Below are 17747 nucleotides of genomic sequence, written 5' to 3'. Positions count from 1 at the left end.
GGGCGCAGCACACCAACATGGCACATGTATACATATGTAACAAACCTGCACGTTGTGCACATGTACCCTAAAACTTAAAGTAAAAAAAAAAAAACAGTGCCTGAATTAAAATGAGAGCTTGTCACCATTACTACCTCTGCTACCTGATGGAAGTGGAAAGAGATTTGCGTTAGAATTTGTCTAGGTCTAGCTGTAGTGCTGTGCTAGCTGGCTTTATTCTCTGGGTCTCAGTGGACAGGGGATTAAATGGCTAAAGTTGTCAATGCCCTTGAGTAGTGTTTGTGGCCATAAGCAGCTGAAAGTTTTTAAGAAATTTGACAATGTTTCTACTATACAAGTTAGATCCTGTTTTGTTTTGTTTTGTTTTGTTTTGTTTTTGCGACAGGGTCTCTCTTGCCCAGACGGAAGTGCAATAGCACAATCATGGCTCACAGCTCACTGGAGCTTCAATCTGCCAGTTTCAAGCAATCGTCCTACTTCAGCCTCCTGACTAGCTGGGACCACAGCGCTGGCCACCACATCCAGCTAATTTTTCAAAAAATTTTGCAGAGACGAGGTCTCACTGTGTTGCCCAGGCTGGTCTCAAACTCCTGGACTCAAGCGATTCTCCCACCCCAGCCTCCCAAAGTGCTGGGATTACAGGCGTAAGCCATCACACCTGGCTTCTTTCTGTTTTCTAGTGGTGATTGTTGGACAGAGTTCTGCCTGCTACTTTGGTTTAACCACCTCAGCTCAGGAATTGGGAGTAAGAGAAAGTCAAAGATGTGTCAGTCATGAGTGCTAGACTCCCCAGGTGTTCATTTTGGAAAAATGTTAAAAGTATATATTATATATAACAACTCAAAAGTAACAACTAATTTGACATCTGATTGCTTCCCCTTCAACAAAATTCAACTTTATTGTAAATATGATAGAACTTTTTAGTCCATAGTGAGAATAGTTTGAAAAAATAATTATGGAGCACAGTTGCCATATTTGTTTAAGCAATTTTGAAAATGGGCGGAAAAAAACTGCATTATATGTAATACGAAATGGAAACATTCAAGTGATGCAGATGGACATCATAGACACATTTTCAGTCTCATTATTTTAACAATGTACTTCAAATTTTGGCATTTGAAAACGGCTGGTGGATATTAAAAAGTTGGATAGTGTAGAACTCCTTTGATACATAAACAACTTTGAAGTGTAAAAAATTGTAATTATCATTGCAATATATCAGGGATGTGAAAGATTTTAGTTGTGTGATAGCCTTGGTATATAACAGCAAAGATAAGTCATAATTTGAACTTTCAGAGTGATTGGGTAGTATTGAATTTAATGAGTTACTTTTTTACAATTTTAATGTGTACTGAGTTAAAATTTATTGGATAATTTTGAAAACTACAGTATATTATATCTTAATTGACTATAGAAACAGAAAAACATGATATATGCACTAGTGATATTGGACTTACGTTTATTGCAAAATGAGATTATTTGTTATGCCATCATAATTGTATGTCTATTCTTAAATTAATTATGGACACATTTTTCTACTTTTAGGCATGAAGGAACTGACTCTCAAGCAGACCTAGAAGATATCACTGTTGTATTAAACAGCTTCAAAAGCAAGATACTGGAAGTAAAAGTATGTGGGGCAGAACTTTTTATAGGCTTTGTTCTTAATATTAAGAATTATCTTCTTTGTTTTTTAATTAATTGATTTATTTTACAACTAACTTTACAATTTTACAACCTAAAATGTTATATTTGAACTCCAGCAGTAAAATAAGAAGAGGATTAAGTTCACAAAGGAAAACAGAACTTGAAGATAGAAGAGAAGGATTTTTTTTTTACATTATGATAACTGTAAATATATCTACTAAATCTGTCTGTAGCCAAATAACATTACAAATTGGACTCTACAGATGAGATCAAGAACATGCACTGAAAAATTAGCTCTAAAAAGAAAAGGTGCTGTTTTTTAACGAGGGAGAGAAAGGGAGTTTTTAATGATAGCAGATTCTTTTTGGACCAACCCTCCTGCTTAAAACTAGTGAAAATATTAGATAAAATTTTTAAAAAATTTTAAAAACCATGAGGAATTGATAGTAAGATAATAAGGATAATAAGGAAACCCAAAACCAAAATTAAAGGGAAAATGCGAGCCTAGTGAAATAAGCAAGCACAGAAACTTCTCTTGACCCAAGGAAGCTGTTGTCCTGGGAACATTTTTCTGTCCTGTCACACTTTGCCATTTTTATTTAATTTGATGGGTTAGGGGACAAAAATTAGAACCCAGAACACACATAAAATAATCTATTAGAAGACCCTCTCTACAATAAACTAGCTCTATTTTCAGGCTAAGGATGAAACATAAAAAATTATTCCTCATAGTGTTTTAGCCCAAATTTGTGTCAGCTAAGTAGGCCAGGGAATCCTGAACCTTGAATTGGTACTAAAATTGTTCCAGATTGATAGGCTATAGAGATATCTGGAAGAGACATCCATAAATCTCTGGAATAAGACTACAATAGCCTAAGCTGCAAATCAAATTTTTCTAGTGTAAAGGCCAACTCATAGTCAAAGTTAACCAAATACACAAAACTAGCAGGAACAGAAAACCGATACACAAAGACTCAAGATACTAGAATTATTAGAATAGCCTCTGAAACAGCTGTACTTTTTTTTAAAGAAATTAAAGATGAGTTTAAAAATAATTGCAGGGAACATGAAACTGTAAAACATGCGTATCAGATTTTTTTAAAGTAGAACTTTGGAAACTGAGTAATACAATACCAAAATTAATAATTCAGTAGATAGCTTTAACATGCCTTCAGAGAAAATTAGCAAGTTGGGAGATAGGCCATAAAAAGTATACCTAATGCAACAGAGACAGGAAAAAAAGAAAATATAGAAGAGAGCATTAACACACACACACACACACACACACACACGCTAGTGTGAAAGTCTAAGATTACCAGTAGTGGATTTAAAACTGGCTTTGCCACTCACTAGCTGTGTGACCTTGGACAGATTACTTAATCTCTTTCTGTCTCATTTCCTCATCTGTAAAATGGGGTTAACAATAGAATATACCTTACAGGACTGTTATGAAGATAAGATAAAGCACTTTATGAGTATTTGTTGGATAAATAAAAGTAAACTAAATGGAATTTCAAAGATAATTAAAGAATGGGGTACAAGTAACATTTGAAGAAATAATGGCTAAGAATTTTTATGAATGATGAAAGATACCAATTAGAAATATTCTGCAGCCTACCCATACCCTAGGTCTTTCAGTAGTTTGTTTTGGTTTTTGTTTTGAGACGGAGTCTCGCTCTGTTGCTCACTCTGGAGTGCAGTGGCCCAATCTTGGCTCACTGCAGCCTCCGTCTCCCAAGGTCAAGTGATCTTTCTGCCTCAGTCCCCTGAGTAACTGGGACCACAGGCATGTGGTACCATGCCTGGCTAATTTTTATGTTTGTGTGTATTTTTTGTATTTTTAGTAGAGGTGGGGTTTCACTATGTTGGTCAGGCTGGTCTTAGTGATCCACCCGCCTTGGCCTCCCAGAGTGCTGGGATTACAGGCATGAGCCACCATGCCTGGCCGTCTTTAGTTTGTTTTCTACTAACACAGTTTTATCTCCAAACCACCTCTTTCTCAGAATTACACTAAAAAGACAGAAAAACAGGGAGGAGAAACGATAAGCAACATAGAGGATCAGCCCATGAAATCCAGTAGCCTACTAAGAGGAATTCCAGAAACAACAGAGAACATGGAGGAGGGGAAGTGTCGTAAAGTTGAGAGAGAAAAATGTTCATGTCAAAAGAGTCCACAAATTACGAAGTAGGATGAATGAAAATGGCCCATATGAGATTATAATAGCTACTAAGAAGGAGAAGTGGGTCACTGCAATAGAATGACAACACTAACATCAGAATTTCATTTTCAAAATACTTAGATGTTAAAAGACAGCAAAACAAAGCTTTCAGTATTTTGAGGAAAATTATTTTGAACCCAAGATTCTGTATCTAGCCAAATTCTTAATCAAATGTGAAGGTAAAATGTTAGTTTCTGAAGTGTGAAGATTTAGAAAAATTATTTTTCATACCCTTTCTTGGAGACATTTGCCAGTACAATGAAGATCAAGATCAAGAAAGAAGATAGGTAGTTCAAGAAATGGTGAAACTAATCTGTAATCCAATGTAAAGAAAATCTAGAAAGAAACAGTTAATTGTTGAACTTTAAGAAAAATGTCTTAGGTAGACAAGAATTCCAGACAATTAGATAACATGAGTAATAAACTAGAAAAGATTATGTCTGTGATAAAGAAGACATATTTGTATGTCTCCCTACAAGAAAAAATAAGGACAATGAAATTCCAGGAAAAAATAGTTCTCTGCTGGTGGAATGTAAGAAAGGAGAATTCATCTGAACCAGCAGGAGTCTCCTAGGAGTGGCACAGTGGCCATAGGAGGAAACTATAACTGTGCTCTACTGTACTAAAACTGTAACTGTGCAGAGGAAATAGTTTTAGTAGCTTTTCCAACTCTTCAGTGGTTAATCTTTACATTGTCATAATGAAAACTTCTTACTGATTTTCAAGTTTTAGAATCACCATAGCAAAATGCAACAGATACAATTATGTTTACTGAACTAAACGTAAATGTTATCAATATTTACAAATGCTAAAGTCAAGGTTTAATATAAGTTGGGAGGTAGAAGGAAATTGTAGAAATAGTAGTGTCCTTATAAACAGATTATACAAGAGAAACTGTTGGGATTGTGGGAATAAAAAAATAAGAAATTTAAATATTATTTAAAGTGACAAAACATACTCAATAGAAGAACTGAAGATAAACATATTACTACCAAAATTTCCAGACAAATAGGGAAAGGGAAGCATGATGATTAGTGAGCTATTCATCTGTCATCACAAAGAGCGAATAGTGTCTAAACTCTGAATTCAGAAATACTAGTAGATAATGCCTAAAGCTGATAAATTAGTAAACACAAGTGTAAGCACATTATTTAGCAGTATGGAGGTAACCACTGAAGAAACTGAACAAAGAGGTTGAATTGATAGTTGAAGATCAGATTGTTTACAACATTGTGCTAAGATATTGCCTGTCTTTGGTTACTGCAGCTGTCAATCTTAGATTTCTATGGGTAATCTCACCCAATATGTTTCACTTTCTAACCATACAGCACAATATGTAAAGCAGCCAAATTCTAATCTTTTTTGCCATGCTATCTAGGTGAAAAAAGAAACAGACAAAATTAAGGAAGATATCCTTACCGACGAAGATGAAAAAACAAAAGGACTGTGGGATTCCATTAAAAGGTAATTACTAATGAATATTTTAATACATCACTAGATTGATCCAGAAGTCTAGTATGTGGAAGTTCCACAGGTAGTGAAAATTTAAGTAAGGCAAAGGTCCTCTAATCTAGGAGGGGTGAGATAAATACATAAATGTTACTACTGTGTACAAGATAGGAAACTAGAGCTATAAGACAGATGAAAATAAAATACTGTACAAACCAATGGAGAAAAATTATATATCCACTTACAAGGAACCTCGGGAAATACTCCTTGAAGAAGTGTGTGGCAAAGATCTGTTTTAAAGGACAGACAGGATTTCAAAAGTTAAAGATTGAGTGAAGGCAGTTACATGAAGACAAAATGATTGAGTATGTTCCTCAAAGAAAAGAAAGTAGCCTAGCTAGCTGCAACTTGAAAATAATAGGGACTGTTTATGTTAGATTGATACCTATACTGTTTTATTGTTAGTTTAAAAAGGAACACAGGCCAGGCATGGTGGCTCACACCTGTAATCCTAGCACTTTGAGAGGTGATGGCAGGAGGATTGCTTGAGCCCAGGAGTTCACGACTAGCCTGGGCAACATAGCAAGACCCTGTATCTACAAAAAATTTAAAAATTAGCCAGTCATGGTGGCATGTATCTGTAGTTCCATGACTCAGAAGACTGAGGTGGGAGGATTGCTTGAGTCTGGGAGGTCAAAGCTGCAGTAAGTTAAGATTGCAACACTGCACTCCAGCCTGGGTGACAGAGTGAGACCCTGTCTCGAAAAAGAAACATACGTGAGGAATATATTCGCTCAGATATCTAAAGAATCCAGGAGTACACCTCGTGTTGGCCACTGGGTGATGTGGTGTGGAAACAGTCTTTCTCCATCTCTTAGGTCTACTGTTTCTGTGTCTCCTCCATTTTAAGATAGACTTTTAAAAGTTTACTGTTTCCAGTGGAAGGAAGTTACCCCTTTCCTAACAGTACCAATAAAAGTTCCAAGGCTGACTCATGGGTCCAATTATAGCTGTGTGTCCCAAACTGAACTGATTTCTGTGACTCTGATAACCAAGCATGAGTCATATGCCTACTTCTAGAACTGGTGGGAAGCCCTGTCCCACCTAAACCTCATAGAATGAGATGGGAGGAGGAATGATTCCCCCCAAAATGCCAGGTTGTTACTAGAAGGGGAACAGATGTTAGGTGAGCAAAAACAAAAGCTGTCTCCTGTAGGTGCATATTGTAAAGAACTTTGAATGTCCATTTTAGAGATTGGAACCCAATATGAGCTATGATGGCAAACCATTAATCATTTTGATCAAAGATAAGAAATAGAAATGTTAGCCAAAGTAGATTCAACAACTTAAATATATTTGGTTATACTAGTCAAAAGCACTTCCATCATTTTGGATTTTGCCCAGTTTAAGCCTCTTTTTCTATAGTTGACTCCTTGTTTGGTAAGAAAAATCATGTTACCGTACAGTGTGTGCTTTGAACAAGTTACTGATAGAGAAAGGATCAAGTCCACTCATTGAGATGATTTGGAGGGTAGGTATGTTTGACAGGGGATAATGGAATAGAATCTGAGCAATTTTAAGAGTATCTGTCTAAGAGCTTCCATTAAAATTAGAAGATATAGATAAGAATGATTAAGGATAACTGTTCAATTATGGTATAGCCACTTGCTATATAAAAAGGATACCAAAAACAAAATGCTTGTTAGAAACAGAGATGGTAAGTTTTTGGGACGTTAACTGCTCCAGATACATAGTATTGTGTGTCTTATGATGCTTTGGGTTTTTTCATCTTAGTTGTAGTCCTAACTTAGAATGATTATTTTTTCTTGCCACTGAATCAACTTCTTTTCTTATTTGGGAGATTACCAGATTTGAAAAATACTTCTGTTATAACAATTTATATTTTGCAAAATACCTTTGATGGTGATTTTAAGTTGTTTACCAAATTTGATTCATTCTAAATATCTGTTTATATAAAAGTATTTTAAAATAAATGTTTAGGAAGAAAAAGATGAATTTATACATTATGAATACTGTAAATAAAAGATTCAGTCATTTTTATATATGAAATGGACCTATACAACAATGAAATGGAGCTGGTCTAGCTCCAAAAATGTAATGAAAATGACAGCTGGGCCCAGATGATGCTACCATGATGTAAACCAGTGAGTAGACATTGCTCCCTAGTGCTTTCTTTGTCATGGAAGTCATCCAGAGTACCAAGAGGGTACTCCACACCCTGCGTGGAGGAGAAAGTCTGCTTGGTCAGAGGAGCTCCAAATTGTAGATGGTTTAAAAATATTTTAGCCTGGGTGAGCCCCATCAGCAGCACTCACACACCTACCCTGTTACCACATAAATTCTTGCCGTGCCATAGTTCCACACTTAATGCATTCTGTTCCTTCCCTCATTGGCCTGTTTAAAGCTTCAGCACACTAGATATGGCCATGTCAAGCTGTAATTCATTCTTTGTTCTGAAAACAACCTTTGGCAACTCACAAAAATTCAAAAATACCAGCCCATTCACCTAGAGACAATATAATTATATTCCACATTACAAATTTTAAAAACTCATAAAGCTTCAAATGACATTGTCAAATATTTTAATATTAGTTTGTAAATATTATAGAGTGTTTATAGCTTAACTATTTTGAAATACATTTCTATATTTATTGCTTATATTTAGTATTTAGGCATACAATGTTTCCATATGTATAAGAAATGTCAATTACTTTCTTATTCCAAGTTTCACAGTAAGCTTGCATAAAGAAGACAAAAAGGAAAAAGATGTCCTAAACATTTTTTCAGTTGCTTCTCATCATTTATATGAACGTTTTTTAAGGTAGGTATATTTTTTAACCTTATATTTTGAAAAAGAAATATTTACATGGTTCAAATTTCAAAAAAAAAGTAAAGGAATATACACTGGGAAAAAAACTCCCAGTTTCCCTGATACTCAGTTCCTTTTCTCACAGGAAACCCATAGTATTATTTTTATACCCTGCTAAGGAGATACACACACACACACACACACACACACACACACACACACACGTAAATATATATGTGTGTATATTTATTTATTTATTTCAGTTTTTTAAGTCCTTCTACCCAAATAGTAAAGAACATACTACTTTACACCTTGCTTTTTTTTTTTTTTACTTAAAATTATGAGGTAAGTATATATAAATATGAAATTTCATGAATTTGGCTTGATTTGGAATATTGGTTATCTTCAAAGCTAGCAAATAGACATTTTGGATAGGTAAGAATATATATATATATATACACTATATATATATATTTACAGTACTTTATATATACAATGTTTACTATATATATATAAAATTTACTATAGTAAATTATCCTTTTCCAGTGAAGAAAACCTTGTTTTATAAAAAGAAAGGGAATGAGGGGAGAAATGCATATTGCAAAGTACAAAAGGCTATTTTTAAACAGTTTATATAGAAAGGTCACGGAGAATAAATCAAAAATATTTGAATTGTAGCACTGATACATTAAAATGGAACTTCAGATTCATTTGTATCCTTTCCATTAGGAGGTTTAGGTTAGCAAACCAAATGACCCATCCAGTGAATTTGTCAATATAGATAGATCATTCAGCTCTTCAGGGTTTGTAGACTTAATATTAATCACACAGTCATAGACAACTGCGCCCACATGAAGCTACCATGATGTATATGTATTCATCCTTACACATTACATACTTGATAAACTATACTTTATTTCTTCACATTTCATTGTGAAAACCTTCTAATTCATAGCTTCAATTATTTAAAAGCCTTTAAAAGACCTATGTAACAAACCTGTATGTTGTGCACATGTATCCCAGAACTTAAATTTTAGAACTTAAAATTAAATTTTAAAAAACACTTCAAGGTTAAAAAATACATATGAACTCCTGTTACTGTTAATGTATATTGGGTTTAATATTCTTTTATACAGAATTATGATGCTTTCTGTTTTGCGTAACACCAAAACACCAGTGAAATTCTGGTTGCTAAAAAATTATCTCTCACCGACATTTAAAGTAAATACATAGCTTTTTTCGTAGAATGGTTAATGTTTGAATAGTAAATTATCTGTATCATTGTAAGTTTATATGGCATTTCTCTTTTCAGAATGAGCTTTTTGAAAAAATGGTATTTAGTATTTTATGTAGCTTAAGAAAAATTCTGTGCAATTTTTATTTAGAGATGTTCAAAGAGAGGACAGTAGAAGACTGTATATTTTTAAGTAAAATCAAAATCAGAATGACTAGTAGTTTTTCATGATAATGACTAATTAAATACAATTTGGCAATGGAAAATATATACAGATTTTCAATTAAAAGAAATGGCTTCTGTCATTTTTGCAAAGATAGGCAGAAACAGTAGTAGTATCAAGAAAATACAAAGACTATACCTATACCATGGAAAATAGTTTTACAGTACTGAAATGAAAAAGCTCTTTCATCTGTGTAGTGCATTGATTGCTGGGCACCATGATCTGAGGCATTTTATATTTATAAGATTTCAGGTGATCAACAGCTATTACCCTTTACTCAGCCCTATACTCCTGCTACAAAGTATACTGTGTTTCTTCCTATTCTCCCTACAGCATAATCAAATTCCATGAACTTTAGTGTCTCCACAGTAATTTGGTGTCTCATTCAACAGCATTTCAAATGAGTTTTTTTTTTCTAGACCAAAAGCAGTGGGACAGAAGTAAAACTAGCCAAGCATGCTTTTATTCCTTAATATTTCTAGGCATGATGCCAAGTGTTTAACTGATGTTATTCAATTGTTTTTCATAACAATCCCACGTGATAAGGAAACCAAGATTCAAAAGTTACATAACTAGCTTGCACAGTTGAGAGATACCTGAGACCACTTTTAGATTCAGTAACTTACTATAAGGATTTATATAACTCCAAAAAACAGCTGTGCTCACAGTTACAGTTTTTATAGCAAAAGGACACAAATAAAATCAGCAAAAGGAGGAGATGCTTAGGGTAGGGTCTAGGGAGACCAGACACAAAGTTAACAATTGTCCTCTCCCAGTAGAATCCCCTCGCAGTGGATAGCACTTATTTCTTCCAGCAACAGTGTGTGAGGGTACTCATGGAGTACTGCCAACCAGGGAAGCTCATTCAAACTTTGGGGTGCAGAGTTTTTATTGAGGGTCAGCTGTGTGGACTTGGCTAACAGCCTGCATGGCTAATCTTAGCCTCTAACCCCTTCAGATGTTGATCTGATGCTTTGTGGCCCAAGGTCCTCACTACAAATAACATCATTAGCATACAATATCTAGTGTGGTCCAAGATCTGCAGGTAAACGTAGACATTCTTACTGGTCAGGAAATTCCAAGGGTAGAGAATATTTCCTGGGAGATAGGGTGAAGGGCCAGGGTAGAGGATATTTCCTGGGAGATAGTGTGAAGGGCCAGGGTAGAGGATATTTCCTGGGAGATAGGGTGAAGGGCCATACCTTTCTTTGAGCAAGAATCATCCTTTATAGCATAGGCCTGAGATGAAACAGCTAATTAGAAACACAGCTGAGATTTGAACCCAGGCATTCAGACCTCAGGTGCTTAACCTTATGTAATAGTCCATTTGCCCTCCACCACCAACAGTGTCTCCTCCTATGCTCATTTGACAGTAGAAAAAAAAAAAATAGAAAAAGAACCCATAAGTATAGATAAGAAGTTATACTATTTTTCTACTAATTTTTAACATGTTTTCCTAGTAGTCAGACACTGAATAAGGGAGTATTTAACCCAAATAAACTGAGATAGAAAAATCTAAAGATTCTCTTAGCAGGAAAAGGTATTATTCACCAGAACAATAGTGCTATGTCTGGATTAGAAAGTCTTGTTCTGCTGCATGGCCAAAAGAAATACTGTATCTGAAGTAGTATTTTCCTTCTTTTTGTGATGTGTTTCTTTCTTAAAAACTTTTTCTTTTGAAAACTTCTTAGTGAAATATAACATACACTCAGAAAAGTGCACAAATCATGAAATTTAGCTTTGGATTTTTACAAACTCAAACATCTGTGTAAACCAGCAGCCAGATACAGAAGCCGCTAGCTACCAGTTTAGAAAAGTCATACCTCCTCTCTTCATTCAAATATTTGCTAAAATTATACATTAAACTTAGGCATAATTCTTTTCTGACAGCACTATGCAAACTATAATTCCCTCTCCCTTTTAATTTTTCTTCATAGCACTTTTTTCTGTAGATAACAATAGTTTATTTCTACCTACTTCCTCTAAAATATAAGCCTAATGAAGGTCATAATTTATATTTCTTTTGTTCACTAATGTACCCTTAGATCCTAGAACAGTGTCTGTTTCAGTGAATATTTGAACACATATTTAATGAAGAAAAAATATTCTTTTTATTTTATCTGAATGTTTTATTTTATTTTATTTTGAAACCAAAACAATGACTCCTGGCAGCTGTTGTACCCCTAATTTCAAGATTTCACAGATGAAATTGGTGCTTCTTGCCTTTAAAAAAAAAACATATTTTAAATCTACATTGTTCTTGCAAAGTCAGAGAAAAAAATTAAACATATAACCAGAAACTAGTTTCAAGTAAGAATCAAGTGGTAAAACGCAAATTCTATATTTATTAATTCATCTTTTCCAATTCCTTTTTCATTCTCTCTCTCAATATTTGAGCTCTTGAACTAAATTTAGCCCACAGTATATTTCATTAACTGCTTCTGCTTTAAACAGGGAATAAACTACTTCTAATCCTATAAGATACTGAATCAAATATGAAATATTCAGACCATAATCACTACTTTGTATTTTTAATCCTTGAATTAAATAATGATATATCTCAAACATGAAGCTCCTGTATAGAATCTAATTTATCAGCTTAGAACTTACTTTGTGTTTTTTGTATCCTCTCTTCATCTTTACATCTCTGACCAGCCAACCTGTTGACATATACATGAACTATTTGATACGTAGGTGTTCCAAGATCCAGAGGCTTTTTTTTAAGTCAGTTTTCTCAAGTCAGATGTTAACAATAAAAGTATGGGAACATTTATCTTCCATTAATAAGTTTGTTAAATAATATAGTGCACTTATTTTTAATGACATTAAATTATATAGTTTTATTTATACTTGTGTTTTCATATTTGTTAGCATTTTAATATTTCTCATTAATAAGTCTGTTGTAGAAGTAGTATTTAGACATCATGCCTATTCGTTTATAACAATTTATAGGAAACTTTACCTTTTTAATGTTTTTTTTTCTCCAAAACAAAACTACTTTCTCTTGAACATATTGGTTGATTTTGTGTGTGTGTTTTTAGGAAGTAATTCCTCACATGGCTAAAGAGTATGGATTCCGATATGAACTAGTTCAATATAGGTGGCCCCGTTGGCTTCGTCAACAGACTGAAAGACAAAGGATTATTTGGGGTTACAAAATTCTTTTCCTTGATGTTCTTTTCCCACTAGCAGTGGACAAAATCATTTTTGTTGATGCTGTCCAGGTAATAAGATTAACTACTACTTTTAGTAATACACAAACATTTTTTACACTTCTATCAATATAGAAATTAATTCATGTTGCTCATGTTTATTATCTTCATTACAGTGCTTAAGATATGATTGTGATATATAAGCAAAGTATCTTTAAAAACAAAAAGTCAGAATTCCAGGGGAAAATTGAAGGTATTGTAAGAAGTACCATTTATTATTTAGGACATGGAAGTTTTCTCTCCTAAGTAGTAGTTTTTTACGTTTGAGAACTAAAACAGATACTTATATTAGTCATAGTAAGAGTAGTTAAATGAATTCCTGTAAATTATGAGCTGATATTTGTTTAAAATTGGGAATTTCTTCTTGCTAGAAAAGCTAGCAGTTACATACAACTCTTATTCTTCCACCTTCAACAGCATTCTTTTGCATTCAACCAATAACCAAATTCTCATCATTCTATCACCTAAGGAAAAGAGCATTTTAAATTTGGCCAACTTATGCCTGTAGTCTCAGCACTTTTGGAGGCTGAGGTGGGGAGGAAAGTTTGAGCCCAGGAATTAGAGGTCACAGTGAGATATAATCATGCCACTGCACTCCAGCCTGAGTGACAGAGTGAGACCCTGTCTCTAAAAATAAAAGCAAATAAATTTGGCCAAAAACAACAAAAAAACAAACCCAAGGCCCTCTGCCTTCAAAATTTATATGTCCAAAAATTATGACTTTTCCTTTTTCCCTCCTTGCATTGCTTTTGAATCATTAGTGGGAAAAAAAAATTTGAAAATACACAGAATTTCTAAGAAAAAAGTAATATGTACATGAAAATATAAATTAAATGGATAAGTTAGAATTTATGTGGAACAAAAAGTATATTTTCAAGTCCTATATTAGAATGTACTCATATTCTAAACTATTATTATTTTTGTACTCTATTCCAAATTGATAAATATGAAACATTACAAAGAAAACTAAGAAAATAGCATTTCTAAACACACTTTTTTTTTTTTTTTTTTTTTTTTAAGAGACAGGGTCTCACTCTGTCATCCAGGCTGGAGTGCAGTGGCACAGTCATAGCTTGCTGTAGCCTCAGACTCATGTGTTCGAGCCATCCTCCCACCTCAGCATCCTAGGAGCTGGAACTCCACATGCACACCACCGGGCCTGGCTAATTTCTTTTTTTTGTACAGACAGGGTCTCACTGTGTTGCCCAGGCTGGTCTCAAACTTCTGGCCTCAAGCAATCCTCCCATCTGTGCCCCACACATAATATCTAATATGATTCTTCCTCCTACCTTTCTTTGAACGTGTACAGTAATATTGTTCTAGAAGGCTTGAGCGTATTAAAAAATAACATTGATATTATTTTATTCAAGCTATTTAGAATAATTGGGAGTTTTTTTTATGATTCAAACTTAACATTTGCCGATATACAGTAATGGAGATTTGGCATGGAATGATTTTGTTATTTATACTTTGAGAAACTTAGAGCTCTGCACTTATATAATATTTAACCCCTTCCCCAAATGTCTGATTCGTAAAATGACTTGTTTATAAAGGACATAACAAAATATTCTTGTTGATGAGTAAGACCACTGTCTTAAAGACTAGGAATATAAATTTTAGTTTACCTTTAACCTGTAAAGACAAGAGGAATAAACGTTAAATTCAGTAAATTCATATTACATGAAAGCACTGTGAGGAAAATACAGCTCTTTGGATTTCTGTAGTAGAGTAATAACGATTTGAGATTCCCATAAAAAAGGGCTTATGTTATTTTACAGTCTTTATCAGACAGTCTATTTTAATTATTTAGATTGTGAGACATGATCTAAAAGAACTTCGAGACTTCGATCTGGATGGAACTCCTTATGGGTATACTCCATTTTGTGATAGCCGCAGGGAAATGGATGGATATCGTTTCTGGAAAACAGGATACTGGGCATCACATCTTTTAAGACGGAAATACCATATCAGGTAAGAAAAGTCAGACCCTTACCATTTAGTAAATAAATAATGTATTGAATTACAGCTTTCAGTTTTCTTAAAAATTACACAGTAAAAGCAACCAATTACATAGTGTTCATTTCATGCCAGTCACTCTTGTAAGCCTTTACGTATATTAAGTCATAAAATCTTTATGACACTCTTTTGAGATACTGTTATTATCTCCATTTTGTAGATGTGGAAACTGAGGCATACAGCATTTATGTAATTTGCCCAGGCTTACCCTGCTAGTATATAACTGAGCTAGGAGTTAAACCCAAGTAATACGGCTCCTAACTACTCCAGAAGATTTAAACTTGGTTTGTGAAATAAAATTAAGATTATATCTTCAAAGCCTCGTGGCCTTTTGTGAGGCCATGAGTTTTATGACAACTTGGAAAAGCTTGGGGTGTCCCTAAAAGATGATGGGTTCTGCCAAAATTAAAACAAACTTAAAACTCCTGGGAAACAGTATTAGATATTAGGAGCAAGTTTATGAAAGGATTAATTGTTATTAGATCCTAGGATATCTGTAGTTAATACCGTCACTGTAGACATTCATTGGAGGAAAGTAAAACTAAAGCTACATAAACAACATAGGCTATCAAGAAGTAATTCATTTTTGCAGTGCTTTATATGTAGTGGATCTCAAGAAGTTCAGGAGAATTGGAGCAGGTGACAGGCTCAGGAGCCAATACCAAGCTCTCAGTCAAGATCCAAACAGTCTTTCAAACCTAGATCAGGTAAGTAAAATGTTAACAGAATAATTTTGAGTGTGTGTACATAGACTGTTCCAACTCGGTGCTCATAAACTTTAAAGTCTTATATTTTGAGCTTTTTTCTCAATTTACTGCTGTTTATGTAATTATCTATTGGATATCTCTACTTATACATAATTTTTTCACCTCAAGCTCAACATTTTCAAAACTAATAGTATTTTATCCTCACTTTTCCATTCTCAAACCTCTTCTTTCTACTTTATGCCCTGTTTTAGTTACCCTCTGTATTAGTCCATTCTCACTGCTAATAAAGATGTACCCAAGACTGGGTAATTTATAAAGGAAAGAGGTTTCATTGACTCACAGTTCTGCATGGCTGGGGAGGCCTCAGGAAACTTACAATCATGGCAGAAGGGGAAGCAAATACGTCCTTCTTCACATGGTGGCAGGAGAGAGAATGAGTGCCCAGTGAAGGGGGAAGCCCCTCTTGAAACCATCAGATCTCATGAGAACCCACTCACTGTCTAGAGAACAGGATGGGGGAAACCATCCCCATGAGTCAATTATGTCTACCTGGTCCCTCCCACAACAGGTGGGGATTATGGGAATTACCATTTATGATGAGATTTAGGTGGGGACACAGCCAAACCATATCACCCTCTTTTTTCTTACTCTCTTCTATCATGGTGTAAACATGCTCAAGTCTCTCTCTCTGATCTTTAAGACAAACTCCCTTCATCCAGTGCACGCCCACCCTGATATTGCCTGAACATTTTCTTTCACCTCACAAGCACTATTTTCCTAATATCCTATCAATTTCCTCATTATTGCATCTGAAACATTTTAGATAATTTAAGCAGAAGCAAAATACTCTGTAGTCTTTTAGCAGAAGCGAAAGACTCTTCTTTCTTATTTTTATCACAACCATGCATGTTTATTCATTCATTCATCTGTTGAATACCTGCTATGTGCCAGATATTCTCCTAAGACTTCAGACATCAGAAAACAAAAACAAGATTTCTTTAGCTCATATTTTCATTCTAGTAGAAAAATAAAATTTAAAAATAATATTTAAAGATAAATGTTTTGGAGAAAAAAAAAACATGAAAGCATGATAGAGAGTTCAGAATAGTGAATAGGGGCTGGGGCTTGCAGGTATAAATTGGGTGGCCATATGTCCCTATGAAGATGACTTTTGAGTGAATTTTAGATGGAGGCATAAAAGCTGACGCAGATGCAGGCCAAGGAGAATATCTGATGTAAATATCCCAAGGTGGGAGTGGGCCTTCCGTGTTTGAGGAATAGCAAGAAAGTCAGTATGGTTGGGATAAAGATGGGGGGAATAAAGTAAAAATTAAGGAAAAGAGTTAACAGAGGCTCCAGATAATGTAGAAAGCTTAGTCCCTTTGTTTATCTAGTAAGTGGGAAATTATTATTATTATTATTATTATTATTTTTTATTATACTTTAGGTTTTAGGGTACATGTGCACAATGTGCAGGTTTGTTACATATGTATCCATGTGCCATGTTGTTTTGCTGCACCCATTAACTCGTCATTTAGCATTAGGTATATCTCCTAATGCTGTCCCTCCCCCCTCCCCCCACCCCACAACAGTCCCCGGAGTGTGATGTTCGTAAGTGGGAAATTATATGTCAAAATATGAATGAGTTATTCAAGACCACACTGGTAAGGAACTGATTTTTTTAATCATTCTTGAAAATTGGGAGATCTTCAAATATATATGTGTTTACATATCCTTTTTTAAAGATAAATTACCCAGTCTCCAGTAGTTCATTTTATTTTTTTTTTTATTTTTTATTTTTTTCAATACAACCTATCAGAAGTATTATTATTTGATATTTTTTTTTTTTTTTTCATACTTTAGGGTTTTAGGGTACATGTGCACAATGTGCAGGTTTGTTACATATGTATCCATGTGCCATGTTGATTTCCTGCACCCATTAACTCGTCATTTAGCATTAGGTGTATCTCCTAATGCTGTCCCTCCCCCCTCCCCCCACCCCACAACAGTCCCCGGAGCGTGATGTTCCCCTTCCTGTGTCCATGAGTTCTCATTGTTCAATTCCCACCTATGAGTGAGAACATGCGATGTTTGGTTTTTTGTCCTTGCGATAGTTTACTGAGAATGATGTTTTCCAGTTTCATCCATGTCCCTACAAAGGACACGAACTCATCATTTTTTATGGCTGCATAGTATTCCATGGTGTATAT

General features: G+C 34.5%; 1 protein-coding gene across 1 annotated transcript in view; it reads left to right on the top strand.

Annotated features, from left to right (window-relative positions):
• LOC129463719 (UDP-glucose:glycoprotein glucosyltransferase 2-like) overlaps positions 1–17747 on the top strand; it is a 68221-nt gene that overhangs the window by 36575 nt on the left and 13899 nt on the right. The window contains exons 11-17 of the mRNA XM_055244442.2: positions 1546–1630; positions 5245–5330; positions 8062–8157; positions 9282–9366; positions 12644–12826; positions 14625–14785; positions 15423–15537. Of these exons, the coding sequence (XP_055100417.2) occupies positions 1546–1630; positions 5245–5330; positions 8062–8157; positions 9282–9366; positions 12644–12826; positions 14625–14785; positions 15423–15537 (811 nt within the window). The remainder of the gene's footprint in view (positions 1–1545; positions 1631–5244; positions 5331–8061; positions 8158–9281; positions 9367–12643; positions 12827–14624; positions 14786–15422; positions 15538–17747) is intronic.

Source organism: Symphalangus syndactylus, chromosome 15 (genome assembly GCF_028878055.3).
Source record: "Symphalangus syndactylus isolate Jambi chromosome 15, NHGRI_mSymSyn1-v2.1_pri, whole genome shotgun sequence".
Taxonomy (NCBI): domain Eukaryota; kingdom Metazoa; phylum Chordata; class Mammalia; order Primates; family Hylobatidae; genus Symphalangus; species Symphalangus syndactylus.
The sequence above is the reverse complement of the archived record's forward strand: the minus strand, read 5'-3'. Positions and strand labels throughout refer to the sequence as shown.